The sequence below is a fragment of the Camponotus vicinus genome, unplaced genomic scaffold (assembly GCF_025532165.1).
Source record: "Camponotus vicinus isolate PSW18456_S1 unplaced genomic scaffold, iyCamVici1.0 SCAF_11, whole genome shotgun sequence".
In the NCBI taxonomy this organism is placed as follows: domain Eukaryota; kingdom Metazoa; phylum Arthropoda; class Insecta; order Hymenoptera; family Formicidae; genus Camponotus; species Camponotus vicinus.
Window position 1 is genome coordinate 18,356,356 of NW_028141947.1, and position 23,351 is coordinate 18,379,706.

At 36.1% G+C, this 23,351-nt stretch overlaps 4 protein-coding genes across 9 annotated transcripts in view; 2 read left to right on the forward strand and 2 right to left on the reverse strand.

Moving 5' to 3' along the window:
• Nucleotides 1-330: 330 nt before the first annotated feature.
• LOC145961535 (putative phosphorylase b kinase regulatory subunit beta) lies at nt 331-6,875 on the forward strand. 4 transcript variants are annotated; one of them, XR_014435649.1, is made up of 21 exons: nt 331-488; nt 582-678; nt 757-1,219; nt 1,363-1,719; nt 1,782-1,979; nt 2,094-2,232; nt 2,359-2,636; nt 2,939-2,953; nt 3,289-3,519; nt 3,714-3,901; nt 3,982-4,097; nt 4,377-4,519; nt 4,598-4,730; nt 4,831-4,973; nt 5,053-5,255; nt 5,331-5,468; nt 5,547-5,787; nt 5,981-6,088; nt 6,149-6,333; nt 6,447-6,515; nt 6,615-6,875. XR_014435649.1 is itself a non-coding variant. In XM_083081839.1 (20 exons), the coding sequence occupies exons 2-19, from the start codon at nt 641-643 to the stop codon at nt 6,323-6,325; spliced, it is 3,309 nt and encodes a 1,102-aa protein (XP_082937965.1). In that variant the 5' UTR covers nt 331-488; nt 582-640; the 3' UTR covers nt 6,326-6,333; nt 6,447-6,875. The 4 variants fall into 4 exon arrangements, 2 of the variants coding, with proteins under 2 accessions (XP_082937965.1, XP_082937964.1); XR_014435650.1 differs by lacking the exon at nt 2,939-2,953; XM_083081839.1 differs by having other exon boundaries at nt 6,447-6,875.
• Nucleotides 4,993-8,935, reverse strand: LOC145961541 (uncharacterized). The gene is made up of 6 exons (XM_083081861.1): nt 8,677-8,935; nt 8,247-8,586; nt 8,008-8,168; nt 7,306-7,938; nt 6,867-7,111; nt 4,993-6,736 (listed from the first exon to the last, which is right to left on the reverse strand). Exons 1-6 carry the CDS (start codon nt 8,692-8,694, stop codon nt 6,622-6,624), a joined length of 1,512 nt encoding a protein of 503 aa, XP_082937987.1. The 5' UTR covers nt 8,695-8,935; the 3' UTR covers nt 4,993-6,621.
• A 159-nt stretch (nt 8,936-9,094) lies between these two features.
• LOC145961544 (dnaJ homolog subfamily B member 6) overlaps nt 9,095-23,351 on the forward strand; it is a 72,855-nt gene continuing 58,598 nt past the window's right edge. Inside the window, exons 1-3 of one of the 2 annotated variants that reach the window (XM_083081866.1) lie at nt 9,095-9,197; nt 10,103-10,280; nt 14,302-14,483. The gene's annotated coding sequence lies outside the window, so the exon portion shown is untranslated. Of the gene's footprint in view, nt 9,198-9,234; nt 9,302-10,102; nt 10,281-14,301; nt 14,484-23,351 lie in introns of those variants that run through there. The other variant, XM_083081867.1, reaches the window with a different exon arrangement.
• On the reverse strand, nt 12,302-21,372 carry Kr-h1 (kruppel homolog 1). Of its 2 annotated transcripts, none has more exons than XM_083081860.1 (2): nt 21,040-21,372; nt 12,302-18,388 (listed from the first exon to the last, which is right to left on the reverse strand). In XM_083081860.1, exon 2 carries the CDS (start codon nt 18,361-18,363, stop codon nt 16,603-16,605), a length of 1,761 nt encoding a protein of 586 aa, XP_082937986.1. In that variant the 5' UTR covers nt 18,364-18,388; nt 21,040-21,372; the 3' UTR covers nt 12,302-16,602. The 2 variants fall into 2 exon arrangements, with proteins under 2 accessions (XP_082937986.1, XP_082937985.1); XM_083081859.1 differs by having other exon boundaries at nt 12,302-18,375; nt 21,040-21,371.

Genomic DNA, 23,351 nt, shown 5'->3' on the forward strand with positions numbered 1-23,351 from the left:
CGTTCCCACTGAGCGCGTCACGCGTCGCGTCAACCAGCGTGAGCCAATCAAAACATCCCATTGTAATAACATGTTTTCTGTGTTATTACAGACTGCGTTCGGAAACATCACCCGAGTGTACCCGGGTATCATTTTATCCTTGTTTAACATTCGGTGAACAACAAGGATAAAATGATACCCGGGGGCACTCGGGTGATGTTTCCGAACGCAGCCACAATGGGATGTTTTGATTGGCTCACGCTGGTGACGCGACGCGTGACGCGCTCAGTGGGAACGAGCCCTAAGAGCGGTTTATATACTGTGTTTATATTGTGCCTCGTCTATGTATTTTATATATCTATGAAGCAATCGTCCGATCAGCTGATCTCTATGATTGTGACGGTATCGAGTATAATTTATAATTGAAGAAATTTTAAACAAAAATTTCTCGACTGCTATTTTTAAGGGGAGAATGAATTATTTAATAATTTTTCAAATGAATATTAAAGGTGTATATAACAATAAAATATATAACAATTTACTTTAAAGCAGCAATGTACCATGTCGACATAAAATAATATAATTGTCAATAATGTATACAGATATGTAGCAATCCATCATCGAACTAAAAATAACGAATAGAGATAACAGGAGACGTAAAATGGCTACTTTATTGACAACATCGTCGAACATAAAAAGGTTTGTTACATTAAAAAAGGTATCTGAATAATAATACGAATAATGATTTTCTCCATAAAAATTATTACGTTTCTGCAGACTCTCGCAGATTAGAAATATGCGGCAAGGCAGCGTGATAGATATAGACACCGATATGTTTCTCAAGATATCAAACTATGAGGATACTGTCAGACAACTGGACATATATTACGGAATCGTTAAACGGCAACTGTTACGTTATCAGAGCTGCATAACAGGTTTATTTCCACAAATCTCGACTGATCGGGAGGTCGGCAGTGTGCGCGAAAGTATATACTGTGCTGCCGCGATATGGAGTCTGTATCAAGCGTACAGACGTATCGACGATGATCGCGGAAAGTCGTACGAGTTGGGGCAATCCGCGATAAAATGTATGCGGGGTATCTTGGAATGTTGGATAAAGCAATCCTCCAGAGTAGAGCTCTTTAAGAAAAATCAATGTGATCGTTATGCGTTGCACTGTAAATTTCACTTGAACACTGGCGATGAAATTTATAAGGATGCCAACTACCATCATTTACAAGTTAGTATTTAATAAAAATTTTTGTGTTTCTTATATATATTAAATACATATTTATCGTCATATACAAATTTCTACTCTGTTGAATATATATATATATATATATATATATATATATATATATATATATGTGTGTGTTTGTGCAGATTGACATTGTATCCCTCTATTTGATATTCTTGGTACAAATGATTTCGTCTGGGCTACAAATTATATACACGCAAGACGAAGTGGCGTTTGTGCAAAACCTAGTATACTATGTTGAGAGAGCGTATCGTACACCGGATTACGGTATGTGGGAACGTGGAAGTCGATACAATGATGGAACTCCAGAAATTCACGCCAGCTCTATCGGGATCGCCAAGAGCGCATTGGAGGCGATCAACGGCTGCAACTTATTCGGAGAGAAGGGCGCGTCCTGGTCCGTGGTATACGTCGATATTGATGCTCACAATCGTAATCGTAGTATTTTCGAGACAATGCTTCCGAGAGAATCTAGTTCGAAGGTAAGTGACACAGTTACACGATCTTCTAGTGCTGATTTTTATGAAATTTTACTGATTTCCAGAGTGTAGATGTAGCTTTACTACCAACAATTTCGTTTCCTGCCTTTGCGACTCACGAAGAAATTCTATACAATGAGACCAAGGCAAACATGGTAGGCAGGTTGAAAGGCAATTACGGCTTTAAACGATTCGGAAGAGATGGTTATAAAACAGTGCTGGAGGATAAGCAGCGGCGATATTATAAACCTGGAGAAATCAAGGTATTTTAAAGTTTATATTGTTAGAGTTATTTACATTGACTCATATATAGAGAAATTTATTTATGTATGAAAATTTCTTGATTTTAATTGAATAACAATATTTTTCTTCGGTAGGATTTCGATAGTATCGAGTGCGAGTGGCCACTATTTTATATCTTTATGATAATAGATGGTGTATTCAAAAGTCTACCAGAGCAAGTAGAGGAGTATCAAAATTTACTAAAAGCGAGAGTGCACAAAGATTTCAATGGAGGTATCAAATAAATAATATTTTTACTTCAGTTTCCTATAAATAATATTCTGTAATGTGTATGTAAATTATCTTTGATAATCATATATAAATTGTATAGCTTATGATAAGATTTCTTTTGTGTAATAGATCCAGTGATTCCCATGTACTATTATGTACCCATTGAAAATTTGGAAGCTGAAAGATATGAACCATGCAGTGCTTATCGTTTACCGAGCGATGAAGGGAGAGCTTCTAGATCTATAGATCAAGATTCTGCGCCGATGTACCTGTGGAATCAAGCCATGTTTGTGATTGCACAACTGCTGACCGCTGGCCTTTTGCATATTAATGAATTAGATCCGATACGTCGATATCTACCATCGTATAATCGTCCGAGACGTGCGGGAAGATATTCTGCTTTTCAGGTAAAAAGGAAAAAATATATAATTCTTATTGAAATATTAAATACATATTAATATATATATAGTAATTATTTATAATAATAATATAAGTGAAATAAATATAAATAATAAAAATGAAATTAACAAAAATTTTTCTATTTCGTTTTCTTCGTTTCGAAATTAAATCATGCACTATACAGCTGCTTGAAATAAAATGTATATATATTAACAGTGATTTTGAGAAATATTTAATTGATTTAATAACTTATTTTCACGGACGATTCGGACAATAGAAAGTTAATAATTTTTTATGTTATGTTCCACAGGCAAAGCCCAGCAGTGTAAGTAATTTAATGTATATGTCTGTTATATGTAGAATGTCCTATTTTCTTTTTTCTTGAAAGAGTAATGCTGTTATATGAAAAGTGTGTTGTTTCTCTCTTGATGTTTTATTTCTGCAAAAGCATGCAAAATATCACCAGTCAAGATGTTTTTTATTTGCATAATCATATGTTTGGCTTGCTTTATATTTTTTTGAAGCCTATTACAAATTTGCAAAATTGCATATACACGACAGTTGCAAATTTAAACTTTTATTTTCAATGTACAATTTCAAAAGTATTCTTGATGACATTGTACTTATAAGCACTGCTGTATTTCTTATCTTTTGTATTAGAGCACTCACACCGACCTAGTAGTACAAATAGTTCTGATCGCAGAATCTATGCGATTGCAAGCCATGATGGCCACATATGGTATTCAAACGCAAACGCCACATGAAGTTGAGCCAGTTCAGATTCTTTCGTCTACTCAATTAGTGAAAGTTTATCAAAAACTAGGAGTGAATAAGAAACTAAATCTCCAAGGACGACCCGCACGACCTATAGGTTCTCTAGGTACAAGTAAGGTATGTGTGTTGAAAGGTTCTGTATTTTTTTCTCCTACTAAAGAGATGTCTTTAGCAATAATATGTAATGGTATAATGTGTAAAATGAAATACAATGTTAAAAAATATTAATTACAATATTAAATAATATTGATAATGTAAAGTAATATAATAATAAAACATGTTGATGCAAATGAATACTTTTACATGAGCAGGTGTATAGAGTCTGTGGTATGACGGTGCTCTGTTATCCTTTAATCTTCGAGGTGTCCGAATTTTATTTGTACAGAGACATGGCTCTATTAATCGATGATATTAAAACGGAATTGCAATTCGTGGGCAAGTATTGGCGTCTCTCTGGCCGACCCACCGTATGTCTCTTGATACGGGAGGAACACATGCGGTAAGTTTGCATACTTGTAGTAATTTATATATGCGTGAATGGGTGGTGATTGTATCTTATTTTTACAAAAATTTATTTAGAGATCCGCAGTTTAAAAAGATGTTGGACCTCTTTGCGATGTTAAAAAAAGGTTACTGTGATAAGACGAAAGTTCGCATCGGCCGTTTACAAAATCTAATTTCATCCTCTTGCATCGGTAACGTACATGTATAAAAAAAAAAAATAAACGAATGACAAGAAACTAGACTGAGTTTATAAAATTTTAAATCTTACATTCAATGCAAATATTGACGATTGTAATATTCTTTATAATAATATTTCCTGTCTTTTTTAAAAATAATAATAAAAACATGAAATAACTTTTGAAATGTAATATAACGTTTATTATAATCAAACCTCGATAGATTGGATGACTTTCTGCACTATGATTTGATATATATAATAACATCATAATTCATATTACATTTATATATAGAGCATCTGGACTTTGTAAATACAATGGAAACAGATCTGGATCTAACACAGTTTAGACAATTGCAGCATGATTATATTGGTTATCAAAGCCTCACAGATGTCCCAAAAGCCATCGCTTACGCAGAAGACGTCACTGATTATTCTGTACGAAAATCGTTTAAAAATTGCACATATAAATTTTTAATTGACTAGACATGTGAATGATAATAATTTATTTTTTAGTATATGATAAATGAACCCCTGAGCAATATATTAAATGAACTTCGCAATAGCATTGGTCTATATGCCAAGTGTCAACTGTATGGTATTCTGGTAAAACGAGAAGGAATTAATTACGAAATTAATGGAACGACAGGTATTTTATATTTTTCTTTTTTCTTTATCTCATCATTCATTATCTCATTCTTATCATGATTTTTAATTGTAATCAATCGTCACTTTTCACTATTTTCCAGTCCGTGATAATTTGAGATTATTATATCAACAAGCTGGATCCTTAAGATTTTGGATGGCTGTACGTTATTGTAGCAGTTTATTGAATCATACAGTAGATAGCATCAGTCCCTTTATTACTGGTGTACTAGTCAAGGGAAAACAGGTATCAATAGTATATAGACTTTAAATTTGATTTTTTAATTCAATCGAGACTTATCACAATTCAATCAATGCGGCATTAGATCGCAGTGGGAGTGATCGGAGAGGAAGAAACGGTATTCGACAAACCGATGACTCCGGCGGAGATACAATCGGTGATGTATTCCACGATACAACCGCATAATGTGGTACAGGCTGTGCTTCAGCAAGAGATTCTATTGTACTGTGGAAGGCTTATGGGTACTAATCCAGAGATGTTTAAAGGCATATTAAAAATACGTATCGGGTAAGTATCATTTTTTTCAATAATATTCTCGCTATAAAAAAGCAAAGCTTAATTGGCTATTCGAATGATATCTAGATGGGTCGTGGAAGCGATGAAGCTCTACTTGCAAATGTTCGTGAAGAATGCCAAACCAATCGAAAATTATAGTCCTTATGAAGTTCGGCAGTTTCTCATCAAAGTATTGACTGTCAAAGAATGGGCTCATACAGAAAAGTATGTTATACTTTGAATTATAAAGTTCTAAACGAAATCTGTTTCCTTGATAATAATAATCACATTGCTGATATGAAGTCTGACAGTGATTGGCCACCGCAAAATTGAGGGTTGCTTATGTAGAGTACCGACACACTTTTATAATCAAGTGTGGGAAGTTTTGATGCGCTGCCCCGGTGGTATCTTGGTGAACGGACGCGAATTACCTCAGCAGCCTACCGTATCCAGCATGACTCGTTCCGAGATTACGTTTGCTCTGCTCGTGGAATCTTTGCTACATCACATACAGATGCCAGAATACCGTCAGATCGCAGTTGAAGTAAGTGATTTTTAACAAATATTATCTTTCTCTTTTCTTGTCTTATTTACTGCAAACATATAAAAATGTTGCAAATACAAGAAATCCGGATATTAGAAAAAAAAGAAAATTTAAAAAGAGCTCTTAATAAGAAATCATAGTTATCATTGTTTTTTATATAAAAAAAAGAAATACTTTTATTCTATAATTATAGCTCTTGAGTATTGTATCGACCATCTTACTTCGAAATCCAGAATTAAGCTTCCAAAGAAAGCTGCATCTTAACCAGCTTGTGGACGATAGTTTCATCATGTACTGCAAGGTAATATAAAAAATATTATAAGTGTTTGTTTCTTTAAATCTTTGCTATATATGTTTACAGGATCACAATTTATCAAATACCGATGATAAATCGTTCTTTTTCTCTGCACATTACTCGGTGACCACGGGATATCTCGCTAGAGCTGTAGTCAACAACGTTCTTACCGGTGGTTGCGTGACAACTATTGTAGATCCTAGCGATGTCGAATCGTCCCAAGAAATGTGTAAAATTACATAACGATACAAGTCAGTATCAAATAGATCAAAGATCTAAAAGGGAGATTATTATTTAATATTAGTAAAAAAGTACTACATGTAGAGGTGTGTAATATATCTGCTATGTATATATATATTATCAGGTTCAAGATAAAGCACGGTGATGATATAGAGAGTCGATCAGGTGCAATGCAAGATTTTCGCTTTCTCGGGTAATAATATATGCGTATTTAAAATATTTTTACATTCATACAGATACATAATATGCTATACAAAAATGGTATAGTTGTACAAAGTATATATGATTGCAGATAAAAGTCATCTCTTGGCGAAATTCATGTCCATTGCGCGACCGGAACGTTGTATATTGTTAATATTGGCTTTAATCCTAGATGCGACAGTACCCATTTCTGTCGCGACAACCAGTTGTTTCCTATAACAAATGCCATATTTTAATCGAATTAATATCTAATAATATATACAAATTTATTTTTTATATCGTATATTGTATCTATTTCGCGAAGATGTATACATATGAACGTGAAACATGTCTAATCGTGTACCTGATAAAATCCTTGTTGTACGAATTATTTTGCATTTCCTTTTTCTCCTCCTCACGGTACATTTTCACATTTTTCTCTCTCTCTTTATCGCGCCACGCTGCATTTGCCATCATCTCTTGTCGCCGTTGTTCCTTCTCCTCTTCGGTAAGGCTCAGTTTTGTTTTTAGTCTATATTTTGTTTCTTTTCTATCCTCTTTCGTGCGATTAATATCAGATGTAGATTTAGATCTTTCGTTGTTCGATATCTATAAAATCAAACACATTTTAAATCTGTCTTAATTATGATACGAACGAGACGCATTTCTACATTTTTATCAAATAATAATATATTAAAGGACAATATATTTCTTTTTAGAATGAAAGCCCCCATAATGCAAAGTTTCAAAAACTATTTCTTGTTATTTACAGCTGATTCACTATTAAAAGATTTATCACTTACTGGTGTGTCGTTTCGTTTCTCTGCAGAGTATTTTCTTTCATTTTTATATTTATCTTTTGAACTATCCCTTTGTGTATCATTTTGTTCGTATCGTCGTTTATAATTTTTATTATATTCTTCCTCATGCTTTCTACTTTTCTCATACTTTGAATCTCTATGTTTGCTTGACGCTCTTTTTCTAATTCGTTTATTATCGTTGTCAATTTTTATATCATCTCTCGAACATTTTCTTTTATCATATTCCTTTTTATCTTTTCTCTCACGTTGTGTGACATTTTCACTACTAATGCTCTCAGTACTATCACTGTCGCTGTCACTATCGCTTGTACTTTTTCTTCGTTTTTTTTGCCGTTTGTGTCGCCTTTTTTTAACAGAAGTGTCGTCACTACTGGTGTCCGATTCACTATCCGAATCGTGACTCCGCTTTTTTGATTTTTTCTTTCGTTTATATCTAATTTTTTTCATCGATTTTAGCAAATCTTTTTCACTAATATCGTTTTTTAATTGATTATATTTAATTGCTAGCAGTTTATCCAATTCAACTTCATCTTCACTGCTCTCCTTCCGCTTTGATTTTTTCTTTTCTTTTTTAGATTTTTTCTCCCTTTTACTTTTACATGATTGTTCTTCCAGCTGTAAATTATACACATGTGTAAATAAATATCTCATACAGACAAAAATGAAATATCAATATTCACTTACCATTTGTTTCAGTTGTTTCAATTTAACAGGATTTTTTAAGAGCTGACTCCTATTTTCCATTTCTTTTTTCTTTATGGTATATAAGGGATCCTCTTGCATTTTTCTAACCAAGTCTACTTGCTCATTACCAGAGAAAAATCGCAATGAAGGTGGAATACATTCTAATGGCAAAATAAAAGTGATTATAGTATCATATATAAGTTTTCTTAATTACCATATAAATATAGATATAACTTTACCATATTCAACGTGATTTTTTGGTAGTTTAATCAACTCCGCCTCTTTTTCCGCTTGTTGCATTTGTTCAAAGGCTTTATCAACTGGCCTTCCTAGTAAATACTCCTCTCTATTGACCATTTGATTTGGCCCTTTGTACATCCAATCCAATTTTTTCTCATCCTTCTTCTCTATCACACCTTGCTCCATAGCATACTTTGTCATGTCCTCCCGGTCTTTCTCCATTTCAATTTGCCTCTTTAATTCGGCTATTCTTCTATTTTCTTGATTGTTTTGCTGCTCCGCTTTTCTTACCTTCTCCATGTTTTTCATAGTAGATGGATGCCATGATTTCTTCAAATTCTACAACGGAAGGATTTTATTTTTTGTGAGTTGACAAGTGTAGCAAATGTGATGTCTGGCTTTGTCTATTGTTTTATAATAAATTATTACCAAATCTCCGCCTCCCATTTTGTATTAAATATAACACTGTGATTTTTTTTTTATATAAAATTCACACTAAATCTATATTAATATATACCGATATCAATACGTAATCGCAATTATTGAAAAGAATGTTGACCTTTTATATAAGCTTTATAAAATACATATAAATATTATTCTCTTTTTTTTCTCTATTCCAATTCTTCGCACTTTTAACCTTTTTAGGTTAATTGAAATTATACACAACTGTGATCCTACAACTAGCACGTATCATACACTTTCTAGAACGTACTCGAGATATAAAGAAATATGACATATAACATGGCGACAGTATAATTGTCCAGCCAATCAGAAATGATGTCTAGAGTCCGAATTTTAGCAGCAGTTCGCCATCATGTTATTTTCATATTTAGGTCATTCCTGATTGGCCGAAGCACGTTTGAATTTGTTGCGCACATCACGCCACGAAAATGTTACATTATTTTATCGCATCCTGAATATTCTCGGAGCGCAGATTTTCAACGTTTTCGGTAATTAATTTATATAATATAACAAAATTTCCTACTAGTGTGTATAAATATAATGAAAAGTATAAAATTTCGTAAATACATAATATGAAAGATGTATTAAACAAGTAAGATTAAAGCGGAGTATCCGCGATGATTATTATCATTTGCCATTTACACACTCTTATTCAAACATATCTACAAATTTATTATTGTAACCATACATTACGTTAAAGGATTAATTCTACTTTTATCTATTTATAAAATCATATACATATGTGAGATTACATTCCATAAAGCACGGAACATTGCAACAATATTGCGGCAATATTGCTGCAATGTTCTGTGCTGTATGGGATATCTTTTCAAGAATAGTTATATATTTAATGGTTCATAAAAATAGAACGGATATATACATACGTACGTTATTATCGAGCATATTTATTTAAGTACATACCAAGTAAAAAATATTCAGAAAATTAAAGAAATATAAATATATCTTTTTCAATTCTCTCTCTCTCTCTCTCTCTCTCTCTCTCTCTCTCTCTCTCTCTCTCTCTCTCTCTATTTAAGCACATAACAAGTAAAAAATATTCAGAAAATTAAAGAAATATAAATATATCTTTTTCAATCCTCTCTCTCTCTCTCTCTCTCTCTCTCTCTCTCTCTCTCTCTCTCTCTCTCTCTCTATTTAAGCACATAACAAGTAAAAAATATTCAGAAAATTAAAGAAATATAAATATATCTTTTTCAATCCTCTCTCTCTCTCTCTCTCTCTCTTTTTCTATTTTTTCCTCTCTTTTTTTATTTGAAAATTATGTCTTTATAAATGAAAATGTTACCATGTATATTTGCCGTTTACTATTTTGTGAATATATGTCGATTCGTTTAGATTATTCGTAAATTTCCTCATATATTTTATTTCATAGATCTTGGTGTTGAGCTAATTCGTGGAACATTATCGTGGTCGAGGAAGTTTCAAAAGGAATTCAACAAGGAAAAAGACATAAATATGCACAGCCATTTCTAACATAGTGAGTTTATCTGTTGCTATCTACAAATGGGATATTTCACAATAATATTCTACAGGAAAGAAAATTTCTGAAGGTACGTTTACATAATTATTATACAAAACATACTATTTCTAAAAGAAATTAACTGATTTTAACATATTATTTCTAAAAAATCTAAACCTGATTTTAAAGAATAAGATAAACGACAGAAAAAAATTAATTTAAAAACAATAAAAGATACGTGCTTATAAAAAATACATCGATATCTTTTTCATCAGATTTAACGTATCTCTTTTGCACGAATTGCATGAGCTGATTTATCAATGCCTGACGATATTATGCCTTCTACATTCTTGTAAAAAACCTAGTGACTTCTTAATCTCTATGTGTCAAATGAAAAAGAAATTTCAGATGCAAATATAAACAAAATATTTTAAAAATAATATCTTCCAAAATTTTTCATACCGAAATTTATTACTCTTCTTTTATGCAATTAAAAAAATTCCAAAAGCTGCTGACATAATTATATCCATTGGATATCTATTTTTTTGAGAGAGATTCATCGCATTTCTTTAAAATCACAAACATCTGTTTTATCTTTTCCGAAATAAAGGTAAATGTGAATTTGATACGCAAATTCCGTCACTTTTCCTAGATAGTAAAAATAATGATTAAGAGATCAATTTCTTGTTAGAGAATATTTTGCGATTATGGAAACTTTTGAATTTTTTCAGAAAGCCTTCCAAATTATTAGTCGGAAGTTAATATAAGTTTGATATAAAAGACAGTTTCTTATGCCAGATATTGAACACACCAAGATATTTATAAGAAGTATATACAATACTCAAAGTAATGATTAGAATTTCAATTAATTGCACGAGAAAGGTTAACATCGCTAATCAATATTCTCGTCGTATAATAAACAATTTTTTCGAAAAGAAAATACTTGCATATGTATATATAAATGATATTTTCCCATATCATATCATCGCTAATGAAATTGATCCAAAATTAACCATATTTGATGAATAATTTTTTATTGACAAAATATATAATTTATCTCCAACATTTTGTTTATGTTAAATTATTCAAAAAAGATTTATATTATACAGCGCGCGCGTTGTTGACATTATCTTTTTTATAGAAGAAATATTTGTCAAAAATGTTCGTCTTTTGTAAAATCCATTTCTATGAATCAACAATCAAAACATGTCACTGTAATTGTATCAAATGTATACGCGTTTTTATCAGCATTTTCGGAGATAGTGAAAGTCATTCTCAAATATGTTTTTAGTATGGTACATATATTAGCCATACTATTTTTGTCTGTCGCGATCTCTTATCGTACAAATTTCTAATTAATCTCACAATGATTAATCAATTTTCTTTTGTTTATCATTTTGATTACATTTAATCAATCTTAATTCAATCAAAAGAGATGAATGAGAAGAATTGTAAATGAAATGTGTAATTAAACTATCCATATAATAGTCCTTCACGATAAATATAATTTAGACTTTTGATACAATTTTCAATATAATTTAGACTTTTCAAAGTTCTCTATAGAACCGTTCATTTCTATAATTTTCAGGCGGATAGACCTCTTGTGAATAATAATTCGATAAATAACTCGATAACGATGGACTGATATCAGATCAATGTTATTTTCGTATTGAAAAAAATCGTATTATTGTTAGATGCACCCCGTGTGCATAATGCGCGAAATCTCTCGAGGTAAAAACAGGTGAGCTCGATGCCCGCAACGCATGCATCACGTTGCATGCATCGCGTTGCATCGGACTGCACTGACGTAAAATTTTGCCGCGTATGTACGCAGTTTATCGTTTCAATTATTTTATTTACAGTGACAGTATGACAGTTTTTGTGAAGATTTCTTTGTTTCATTAAATTTACAATTATACTCAATAATTACATATATTAATTAAACAAAGCGTTCAAAAAACGAGCGATATCAAGATCCTATTAATTTCAATGATAAATTTTGAAGATGTGAGTTAAATGCACTCGTATGTATTTTAAACATAAGTCGAATGTTTGTTAACTTTTTAATCACGCTTATTTATATTTCATGAATCAAACATGTCGAGAGAGCTGTTTGGGAACTCAGTGTGTCTTTTTATTCATTTATATTAAATTTTATAAATACAAAAACAATAATAAATTTTTGTACAACTTTCACAACGATCTAAAATTAAGAAAGGGCCCCTGCTTGTACTTCGAAATAGGTTGCTCTCGTGTTCTTCGATTTTGCGAGAAAGGATTATCGGATGATAATTCTAATAACAATCGCAATGAAATGAAGGCGCAGCGAAATGATGCTTTTTTTCTTTATGAAAATGATACTTGTATATGTAATCAGTTCTACATGCCAGTTAGAATAAAATAATTTTTTGTCTCCGGCATGTACGGCTTTACAATTGTAAAAAAATAATAATAATAATATAATAATAATAAGAGGACAATGATAATAATTAATAATAATAATGATGATAGTGTAATCGTAATAATAAAATAATATTTAATAATAGATATTATATATACTAACAGTAGTGACGTCATTATTATTATTTCTTTCGTCATTAATGTAATACTTAATATGTAATTAACGCTCGATTCGCGTTACATCGCGCGGCTTACGTTCGCCATAACAATTATCATTTAGGGATCAATTAAAATCCCTTTAAATGTTAGAATTTCGAAAATTTCAATGTTAATCCAAAACGTATAAATTAACAAGCCCTCTTTACCCCTTCCTTCGCGTTAGCTTCCAAATTTCAGCTTCGCTTCAGACTTGTGCGATTGTTGCGCGAATATCATATTACGTTATTTTAAAAAAATAGAAGCATTACGTATATTCGCGGAAGGGTGTGATTCGAAATCGGGCGATCTTAAAATTACGATTGCACTGTTATCAACGCTAAAAGCATCGAGAGAGTAACGAGAGTGAGCCGCGCGATGTATTCTCGCAGCAATCGCGAATATAATGTATACACGATACAAGTTACGCTACTCGTTATTATAATAAACTTAGATGAACGCATATATGTACACGCATGTTATGGTAGCCAGGCGTCGCGAGCGGACATGTATTTTATTACTATCAGTGTCGTTTGTGTGTGGCGGAACTCTGTTTGACAGATTAGTTTGCATAGAATCGGTTGAAATACCGGAAAGAACAAAAACTCGATAGTGATAATTATTTTGTGGAAACTAAAGTCTAGGATTATTAATTGTGTGGTGTATATGAAAATATATGTATAGAAAAATTGAGTAATTTTTCGGAAAATAAGTCTAAAAGTATGACTCGAGAAACTCAGCATTCGTGAAATATAGAATCATTCAGCAAATTTAGATTTATTTAAACTATAGATCTAGACTTTTTTCATCTACGCTCTAGAGAGATTTGCGGTAGATTTCTTCAAAATCACGAGAGATTAGTTTGCGAGAATAAAAAAAAAATTTGGTAGACATTGTTCTGTCAAATAGAATTCCACATCATGATATAATGTGTCATACTGTATAAAATAATACAGAGTGTAGTTAACAGTTTCGCATCACACTAGCATGCATGTGCACATATACGCTTGTACTGGCAGTGGGCTCGGCTCCGCTCAATACTCGGATACTATGGAGTTTTTATCACAGAGATATTAAATTGTTTGGTGCACTTTTTTTCTCCCCTTCCTACCCTTGTCCTTCTCTATCGTTTCTTTTTTTTTTCGCAGACTGTAATCCTTTTTTTTTCCTTATAATTCCGCAGCGGTATCGTCTGGCTACGCTGATTAATATGTTACACACTAATTTCCACGCACTAAATAACCGCACTAAGATCGATTTCGAATCCTCACAAAAGCGATAAACAATATCAACGATACCATCAAAGACCGATTTCTTTTTTTACTTTTTCACCAATTAGGTTTGTCGTACATTTTATATAAGCTGTGTTTATATATCTATATATATATATAAATATACAATAATATATCCGAAAGCGCATGATTGTAGCCTTTCGGTGAAATTCAAAAGTCGACCAATTTCGCCAAATTTGAATAATTTTGACCTTGGTTTAATATTGAGCCTCTATCTTTTTCTAGAATTACGACTGGAAGGCAGCGAAGGAGAATAAATTGGATTGCGGTTAACCAACATTGGCGAAGTTGGCCTCTGATCCTCGAAAATATATCTAAATTTCCTGATGAGTTGTCGACGGATAAAATTCGCCCGTCCGGTCCAAACATCCGAGATTCCAGTGGCGTCATCGTCGAGCAACGTCGAGGTAAGTTTTTGCTTAATAAAAACATGAATCGATCAATTTGCAATGAGGATTGGTACTTATAATGTTAAACGGTATAAGTCAATTTTTTAAATTAATCATAATTTGAAAAATAAAATCAATCTCAATTCTCTCGATATTGAGAATTATATATGTAAAAAATAATTCCCAGATCTTTGATGATTTTAAATCTTTGGGGGATTTAAATTCTTGGATGAATCATAGGTCGCACATTCATATCGTATATGTCGTCTTTATAAAATTTAAATATCAATCTGCTAAAAATAATTTACACTTGCAAAAAAAGACTCGTACCTATCTCAAGTTTATCGTCTTTTGTTCGCTCGATAAGTATTCAATCAACGACAAGGACGATTAACAGCCACTAGGAGTCACCTGTTTGTGACCGGATTATGACGCTAACAATGTAGACTGACGTCAGTCTTGTTAAGGCTGGCAAGAGATTAGATGTTTGACCTTCGCGAATGCACTCGAAAGACGAGTCGATCGACACGAGTTAGACAATTACACAGGACAAACACACGACGTCGAAAATTAGACCCAAAAGTGGGCGAATAAATTATTCGAAAAACATCGGGCGCACGGATTGTCGCTTGCGTGCGGCGATGATGTAATATGCACGAACGTCAGAATTATAATTCGTCGCCTCGCTTTGCTCAACGAGCAAACGTTTAAACGGCCAACTCCCTCTTATATTATATTGGTCGGTAATTGTGTAATATTAGTCACTTATTGACCGTTAACGTTCGGCAGTTGTGTAGCTAGCGATATATATTTCAAAAAATTGGCATATGAATACATACATACATGGATATATATATATATATATATATATATATATATATATATATATATATATGTATGTATGTATTATTTGATATTTAATTATTGTTTTAATCACTTTGTACATCAATCACTGAGCGGTATATTGCTGGCAATAGCTGACGTGTATAAAATCAGTTTACAATAGCCAAGTGTCTCTCTCTCATAGGTATCTAAGTGATATTTCTTAATATTTATACAGCCTATAGTATACTCAATGATAAATTCTTCTTCTGTTTAAATAAAATATTAAAATTCTTTCTCTTCCTCTGATATCTATGATATTTAGCTGCTACATACAAGTCAGTATTAAAACAATGTAACTCCAAGAAAATTGTTACATATTTAAAATACAAATAACATATATATATATATATATATAAAATAAAATATATAAACTTAAACAAAATATAAATTGTAGTAAATTTTTAAAAAGAAAGAAAAAGCTTTATCTGATTATCAAAAAAAGAAAACTTTCACTCTTTCTCTAAATAGTAAGACTCTTTTTTTTTTAATTAATTAATTCTAAAGAAATTACTCTTGTAGAATTATATTGTTTTAATATTGAGCACACATAGTTACGTTCGCGCAGTTACTTCATCGAGCACGCTTACAATCGGCGCGATTCTCCCGATGAAGGAATATCCAGTCTCTTTTTTTCATCTCTATATTCTCCGACGTTACAAGCCTTGAAGGCTGAAAAGCTATCGAACAAGGTTGAGAAGATAATCGCGAGCGTATTGTTGTCGCCCGCAATCTATTAGGAAAATACATATAGTCCAGTGACGGACGCATTAATTAGTATCGATTATCATTAAGTAACAAGTGCGGCTACTCTCGATTATCGAGCTGATTTGCCATCAGCCCTTCTTTAACCATGCGGGCTGTGAATGGAAAGATAAGATGCTGACGAGCTGCAATACACTTGCGTCATGTCTCACATTAGGATTGCCGAAGAGAAACAATGAGTTTCTTCCTTCGGTCCATTTTTTTCGGAAACAACGGGACTTGGTGCTGGATACAGTTTTGCTCATCGCGATCGTTAAGTTAAAAAGTTCATAAGTTCGTTTACGCGCTTTGCGATTATCATTCGACGTCGAAAGACTAGTGGAATTTGCAAAGATTTCCAACGTTAGTTCTTCAGCTTGTCTCAGATGTCGAATTGCTCCAACTTTCATTTTTGATCATCAGATGGATTTCCCTTTTGGGAAATTCCTTCTTCTAGTTTCCAAAGTCACGTGATCTTTACGAAGCTTCGTCATTAGCTTCCGCATATCAACTATGAAGCTCGCGCAAATTGAATGACAGAATTTTGTCTCTGCGAGGTCGCGATTAGGCCGACGCTATTCCTGTACTCGCTCTCCATAGACTGGAGGATCATCTTGCTGCGCTTTCTGGGTGGCAGAATCAGCGTTTCCCGCGGTGGAATCGCCAAATCCAGCGCCAGATCGGGCGACGACGCCGGGCTCTCGGGATTGCTGCTGGGCGGCGTGAGTAACGGATCTCGGTCCATCTTGACGATTCCGACACCGTCGCACTCTTGCCTCTGACGTTCCTCCTCGACCGCTTCCAGCGCGGCCTCGACTCTGCGACGCGCATCGTTACCCGGCAAATTAAGTAGAGACGAACAATCGGCGGTTTCGAGGTCAACGCTGCCGCTAGAAGTCAAACCAAAATTGGAATACGCCGGTTCGGGATAAAAGAATACGTGGTGATGGTAGTGAGTGACCGATTCCAGCGGCGAGCTCACCACTACGCTCGCTTGAAAGCGCTTCTCCTCGACGTCGGCGAGCACGGTTTCCGTCGTGTTAACGGGCGGCGTGACCACCGGCTGCGAATACTGCTGCTCCCTGTTACCAGAATACAAGTAATACGCCAACTCGCGTTGAACAGCGTAAGGACTCGTCGTCGAGTCCGGATAGGCCTCTTCAGTCTTCATGCGATTCTCCTTGTCGTCGACGGCGGCGATAGACCCTGCGAGCAGACCCTCCGGGCTCGCCGGAACAACGGCCGAACCGAGACCGCTGCCGCCGTCACCGGCGCCACCCTGGGAAATCTCGATATCCGGCTCGATCGGCGCCGATGGCGAGGAGACGCCGCTGTCGGTGATGGTCGAGGCGAGGGACGTCGGCGATTCCGGGTGCTTCTTGATGTGCTGCTCCATCGTCTTTTTCGAGTTGAAGGTCTCGTTGCAGATCGTACACTTGTACACCTTCTCGCCGTAGTGCGAGACTTGGTGCAGCTTGAGCACGTGGTTGTAGCCGAACGCCTTGCGGCAGATCTCACAGGTATAGGGCTTCTCGCCGGTGTGGGTGCGCGTGTGCACCTTCAATTGCTTCGAACAGGTGAAACCCTTTTTGCACGACTCGCACACGTACGGCTTCTCGCCGGTGTGCGTGCGCATGTGTATCACCAGCTGGCCGCTCTGGATGAACGTCTTGGCGCATACGCTGCACTTGTGCGGCCGTTCGCCGGTATGGATGCGCATGTGACGGTGCAGTTTGCCGCTGTGCTCGAACGCGCGGCCGCACACGTTGCATTTGTACGGCCGTTCCTTCGTGTGGATACGCCGGTGGACGCTGAGGTTCTCCTTCACCGAAAACGATTTGCTGCAGTACTCGCACTCGTACGGCTTCTCACCTGTGTGGGTGCGATAGTGGCGCGTCAGCCGCGCTGGAACGGCGAACGTTTTGCCGCACTTGTCGCAGCGATACGGATCTTCGCCCTCCTTGCCGTGGGATCTCAGGTGATTCTGGTACACGTTCTTCTGCGCAAAGTTCTTTTGACAGACCACGCATTGGTACTTTCCGATGCAGCTCGCCGTCGCCGTCGCCGTCGCGGTTGTCGCTGGCCTGGCCGAGTCCGTCGTCTTCGCGCCGCTACATCTCGGCGCGGCGAACATCGTCAGATCCGGGCTGCACACCAGACTCTTCACCGAGTTCATCGCTTCTAGGCCAGCGACCATGCCGCCGCCCAACGCCGGCGCCGGCATCGACATCGCTGAATTTGGCATGGATTCCGTCTGATAGTAGCCCAACATCGAAGACAGAGACTGAAACGAAAATATATCGGAAAGGGTGATTAATTTTGAATCGTGAATCTTTCTTCGTAATCTTTCGTATGTAACGTGTACCATTTAACGTATCTATGAGATCAGCGTGAGATAACGCGGTTATCTTAATTTATCGCACTTGCGAAAATTTGCGCATACGATAAGCTATGATGCAATTTCTCTTTTAGCTCCCACATAATGCGTAAATCTCAAAAATTGCACATTCTTGTTTTCCGTAAGATTAGTCATTTATACGAATTTCAATACATGTATAGAAATTTTTGAATGGGCATAAATTATTAATTCGATACGTGAATCTCTTAAAGATCGCAAAGGTTGAAAACTTTTAAATTTTAATGCTCTTGCTAAAAATCTGAGATATTTACCCGCAACACCATATACTACGAATAATCGCGTTACTGTCTCGCAACTAATCAGACATAAAAGAGATTTGATTGCGCTGTCGTTTATCGGCCACAAAGGTTTCAATAATAATTCACGGAACGTATTATCGGAATATCTTTAAAGTGCATTATCCCTGCGATAAGATAGTCCACGCAAGTGTGTAAATGCTTTCTAAATCAATTCAATTTCATCGTTCGTCAAAAATCGCGTATACAAAGGAATCCCATATATTATAATTCAAATATAAATTAATAAATAAAACTATTATTGCTACAATATTTACATTTTTACAGTTTTCCAGTTTAAAAATACCGAAAGAATTACGTTGCGAAAAATTTGTCCAAACTAGGCTGACAAAAGCGCGCGTAGTAAATTCCGCGAAAATCTGTAAAGACGCAATACCGAATACAAGATGTTCGAGAATCTAAATTCCGACGTAGGAACGTATAATAATATTTGTAAAGAGGCAGGTAAAATATTTGTATTCTCTCGATCGGAGACAATCCTGACCGAATGCGTGCATCGCGAAACGCTCGCACGCGCGCAGCGCAACCGTCCGGCAACGGTCGCCGGGAGGCTGCGGGCGTGGTCGGCGGCCGCGCGTATCTTCGCGCAACCCCCCTCCCCCTGCTCCTTCGCCAAGCGCCTCTCCCCGCGCCGCGCGCCCGTCTTTCGCACGCCGCGGTCGAAACCGCGCGACCGCCTCCACGTGTGCGAGTCGCATTTTTTTATAGCGATCACCGACCTCGTCCAACTCGGCGCGCAGTAAGGACGTCGAGTTACATCACAAGAGGAGCGCGCGGACGGCACACGTCCGACGATAATCGCGTACGATGCGCTCCTTCTTCCGTCCCCTCCGCCCGGGAGGAGCCCCGGTCCTCTTCTTGACCGAGCTCCGCTAATCGGCGTCCCACGACGAATATCGCGACGCACAGTGGGATACGCAAAAATCGTATTGATCCACGGAAACATCCCCTGTGCCGAGGGGGAAAATCTCGCCCTACGGCCAGACCGTCGCCGCTCGCACCCGGAACACACTTTCCGCCGAATTTTATGATGGAACCGCGCCTCCTTCTCTTTCTCTTTCCCGTCCCCTCTTTACGACTCGAGTAACTCTGCGACCGCTTCTCTGTGATCGCGCTTTATACAAATTACAAATTTCATTTTCGATCGGTGAGACCAGAGTAAACTGATTTTTCCATCCTCACTCTGCATCAGTCTCTTCTTCCAGAAAATTTCACGAGCTAACGCATTTTTGTTACAATTTTATTATAAACCATCTTTTTTATTTTTTTTATCTCTCATCTTTTTTTGTCATTAATATATCTCGATTAATAGATTTCAATCTGCGAATTTTTATAAATTGACAAAATGTTAAATTTTATATTATCATAATAAAATTTTACATTATTATATTGTTTATATTTGTACAACATCCAAAATTATACATATAATTAAATAAGTATTTGCAAGGCTCGTAAATTATAGCCATTAAATGTTAAACATTACATATGCAATAACGTATACCATTTTATCTTTTCAAATAGTATATTTAAAAAGCAACCATTATATTTTATTAAAATCGTTTACATAAAAAAATGTTTTATTTGTTTTAAAAATATTACAAGGACAAGGAGGAATTTTAAATATTTCTTAATTTTTTAATAATTTGCCAAATTTCGAGTAAATATTATAAACAACGTGTAGACAAATTACACAAATTTTCCGATGATTATATGTATTTAACTAAAGGATGTTTCTACAAAAAATAAAAAATAAAATTCGAGTCATCAGTAACCGAATATGATGATTCGCGATTTTAATTTAGAAAGCTGATTAGTTTGCTTCACGAAAAAGCGCACGTTACTAAAACATTACTCGACGCCTTCTTCGCGGCGTGCTTTATCGCGACAAAATAACCACGTTCGTTTAAAACTCGATATCAAAAGGATAATTCAATAGGATAACTCTAAAGTCGCATGTGATGTAAAAAACATTTTAATTAATGGAAACTGATTCTTTGATAAATTTAAGAGAAAATTATTCGAAAACTTTACACGGATAATGATTTTGTGAAAATCAGATACTCTAAAAAATTCGTAACATTCGTGAAAAAATAAAATACGTGGGGAAATCGAGAGATTCGTGAACGACTCGAAGGATCAAATCGCAGAATCTGTCATCTGTCATCGAACAATTATAAAGAGAAAGAAAAATGAAACGTCTCGATGCGAAAAAAAAGATGTCGACGGTACTCACCTGTTCACGCCACGTTTGCGTCCCAGCGTAATCCAGAATTCAGGCGCTGGTTATCACGGTGCCATCCTTATCTTCTCGGCGACATCCAAAGGAATTAACGCGACAGAAAGAAGCGAGAGAAAGAGAGACGAGATTCCCGAGATCTTAATCCGACGATCGGGAAAATTGAACGAAACGTGAACGAGTCTCGCGTGGCGAAACCCTCGGCGAGAAAAAGAGGTTGATCTCGTCAGACAGGCAGGAGACAGGCAGGAAGGAAAAGCGAAAGACCCGCCGCCTCCGGGCCGGCCAATCGTACTGTACAATGTTTACCTCCTCGGCCGCGCCGAACGATCACGACCGAGGCGCGCACGCACGAGCACGCGATCCGCATCTTCCCCTCTCTGCTCTCCCCTCGCGTCCCGCCACCGTTTCCGCCGGTCCCGCACCGCCGCTCGCTCTTCGCAAACCGTCGGCGGCGACCTACAATTTGGGGCGGCTGAGTGCCGCTCGGCAGCACGTGGAGGCTGTCGGCGTGGTCGGCGCAGCCTGGCTCGCGCGTGCAATTCGCGACGGTGGCGGGACGCGGGGGGCGAGGGGGGCGATGGACGACGATCGCGGGAGAGAGCACGGCCGTAGCCAGCGCTCGTCGAGCCTTCGTTTCGTTCCATGTTCGATGGCTTGTATCGAATATTAAATGCGTCGTATTTTTTCTCCTTCATTTTTAATAAACAAATTGCAATTTTCAAGTTGATTCGAGACAACGGAGAAATATTTACAATACGACGTTGAAGGCGTAGAAATCTATTTCTTGATTGAGAATACATGTATTTCCGTCAATTTTAAACGGTAAAAAAATACATGTTGCTGACATTGACGCATTATTTCACAACGCATTAAAAAATGTGTTATCGTTATTATTACGTTACCATCGTTATTATTACGTTACCATTGTTGATCCGAGCGATTTTAATCAGGAGCTTATCGAGGATAGTAAAGTATCCCCATCCGTGTACAAGCGGAACAACAGTGCTTATCAAAGTTTTGCTGTTGATTTGTCATGAGGCGGCGCCTCACAGACCGCGATCGACGACTTTCGTTTCAAAATTTGGGAGATAAGCCCATTCCTTCCTAATCAATCGACGCATTATCGTCATAAACAACTGTCGCGTTTCTCTTGAATAAAAATAATCTCCTTTCCGGCCCAACAAGTCAAAACAGTCAAATACAAAAATAGAGCTAAATGTATTGAACGTAAATTAAACGTGCGAGCATGAAAATTTTGAAATAAAGTCGCGGTATCTGAAAAACCACTTCGATACTGCGTAAAAATTAACGATAAACATCGAAATACATTTTTAAAATATTTAATGTAAAGCTTCGCTCGCACATTCACGCATACAAATTTAAGATACATCAAGGAATATATTTTCTAGAAATTTACTTTATATATAAATTACACGTAACATTTAACGCAAATTGCTAGATTAAGATTCTTATAAAAGTACAATGTTATAACTCTGAAAGATACGGCATTGTGAAGGGGGAAGGAGAGAGAGAGAAGGAAAGAGCGCGCGTGAGATTGAGGAACGAAGACGGCGAAAGGGATAAAGGGTGGTGAAAGGAGGAAGCGAGAGGGAATCGCGAAGGGAAGCGACAAGGAGGGTGTAAAGGACGCGGTGACCTGCGGACGCGCGCAATCATGGATTCACCGACACACGTGCGTCGCGTTCAAGAGCTCGCGCGCGCGCGAATCCAACTCCCGATTGTATGCGAGTGCCAGAAAGCTCCATGGCCCTATACTTTACCAAAACCCATAAACACCGAAGGGACTCTTCTACACATAAATATCGCCCTCTTCCCTAATACTGACTTTTTTGCGAGCTATTTGGCGAAGATCATTTTCCCTTTATCAGCATCCTATTTAGCTCCTAAAAGGACGATCATAATCGCGTTATTTTTACAAAACGTATTTTGGAGTAAATATACATTACATTTCTTCTATACTATTATATTTAAAAAAAAATCTAAGAGAGAAAAATCAAATTAAATTACATTAAGTAACGAATCATTTAATACGTATAAATCAACTATCTTACTTTATTATTTGCACTCTTTAATTCACAAATAAAGCAAGTCATTCACAAGTCGAAATTTAATAAAAAAAGTATATAACAATCCATGATTTGAAAGATAAAATCTTTTATTAAGCAAAAAAAAAGAGATTTTTTTACGAGCGACTCGAAAGACAAAGAATGATTAACAAAGTCAAGTAGCTAACAATTTTCGATAATAATTTAAGTTGGAATTGTGTCCGTGGCGAGGAAACTTGA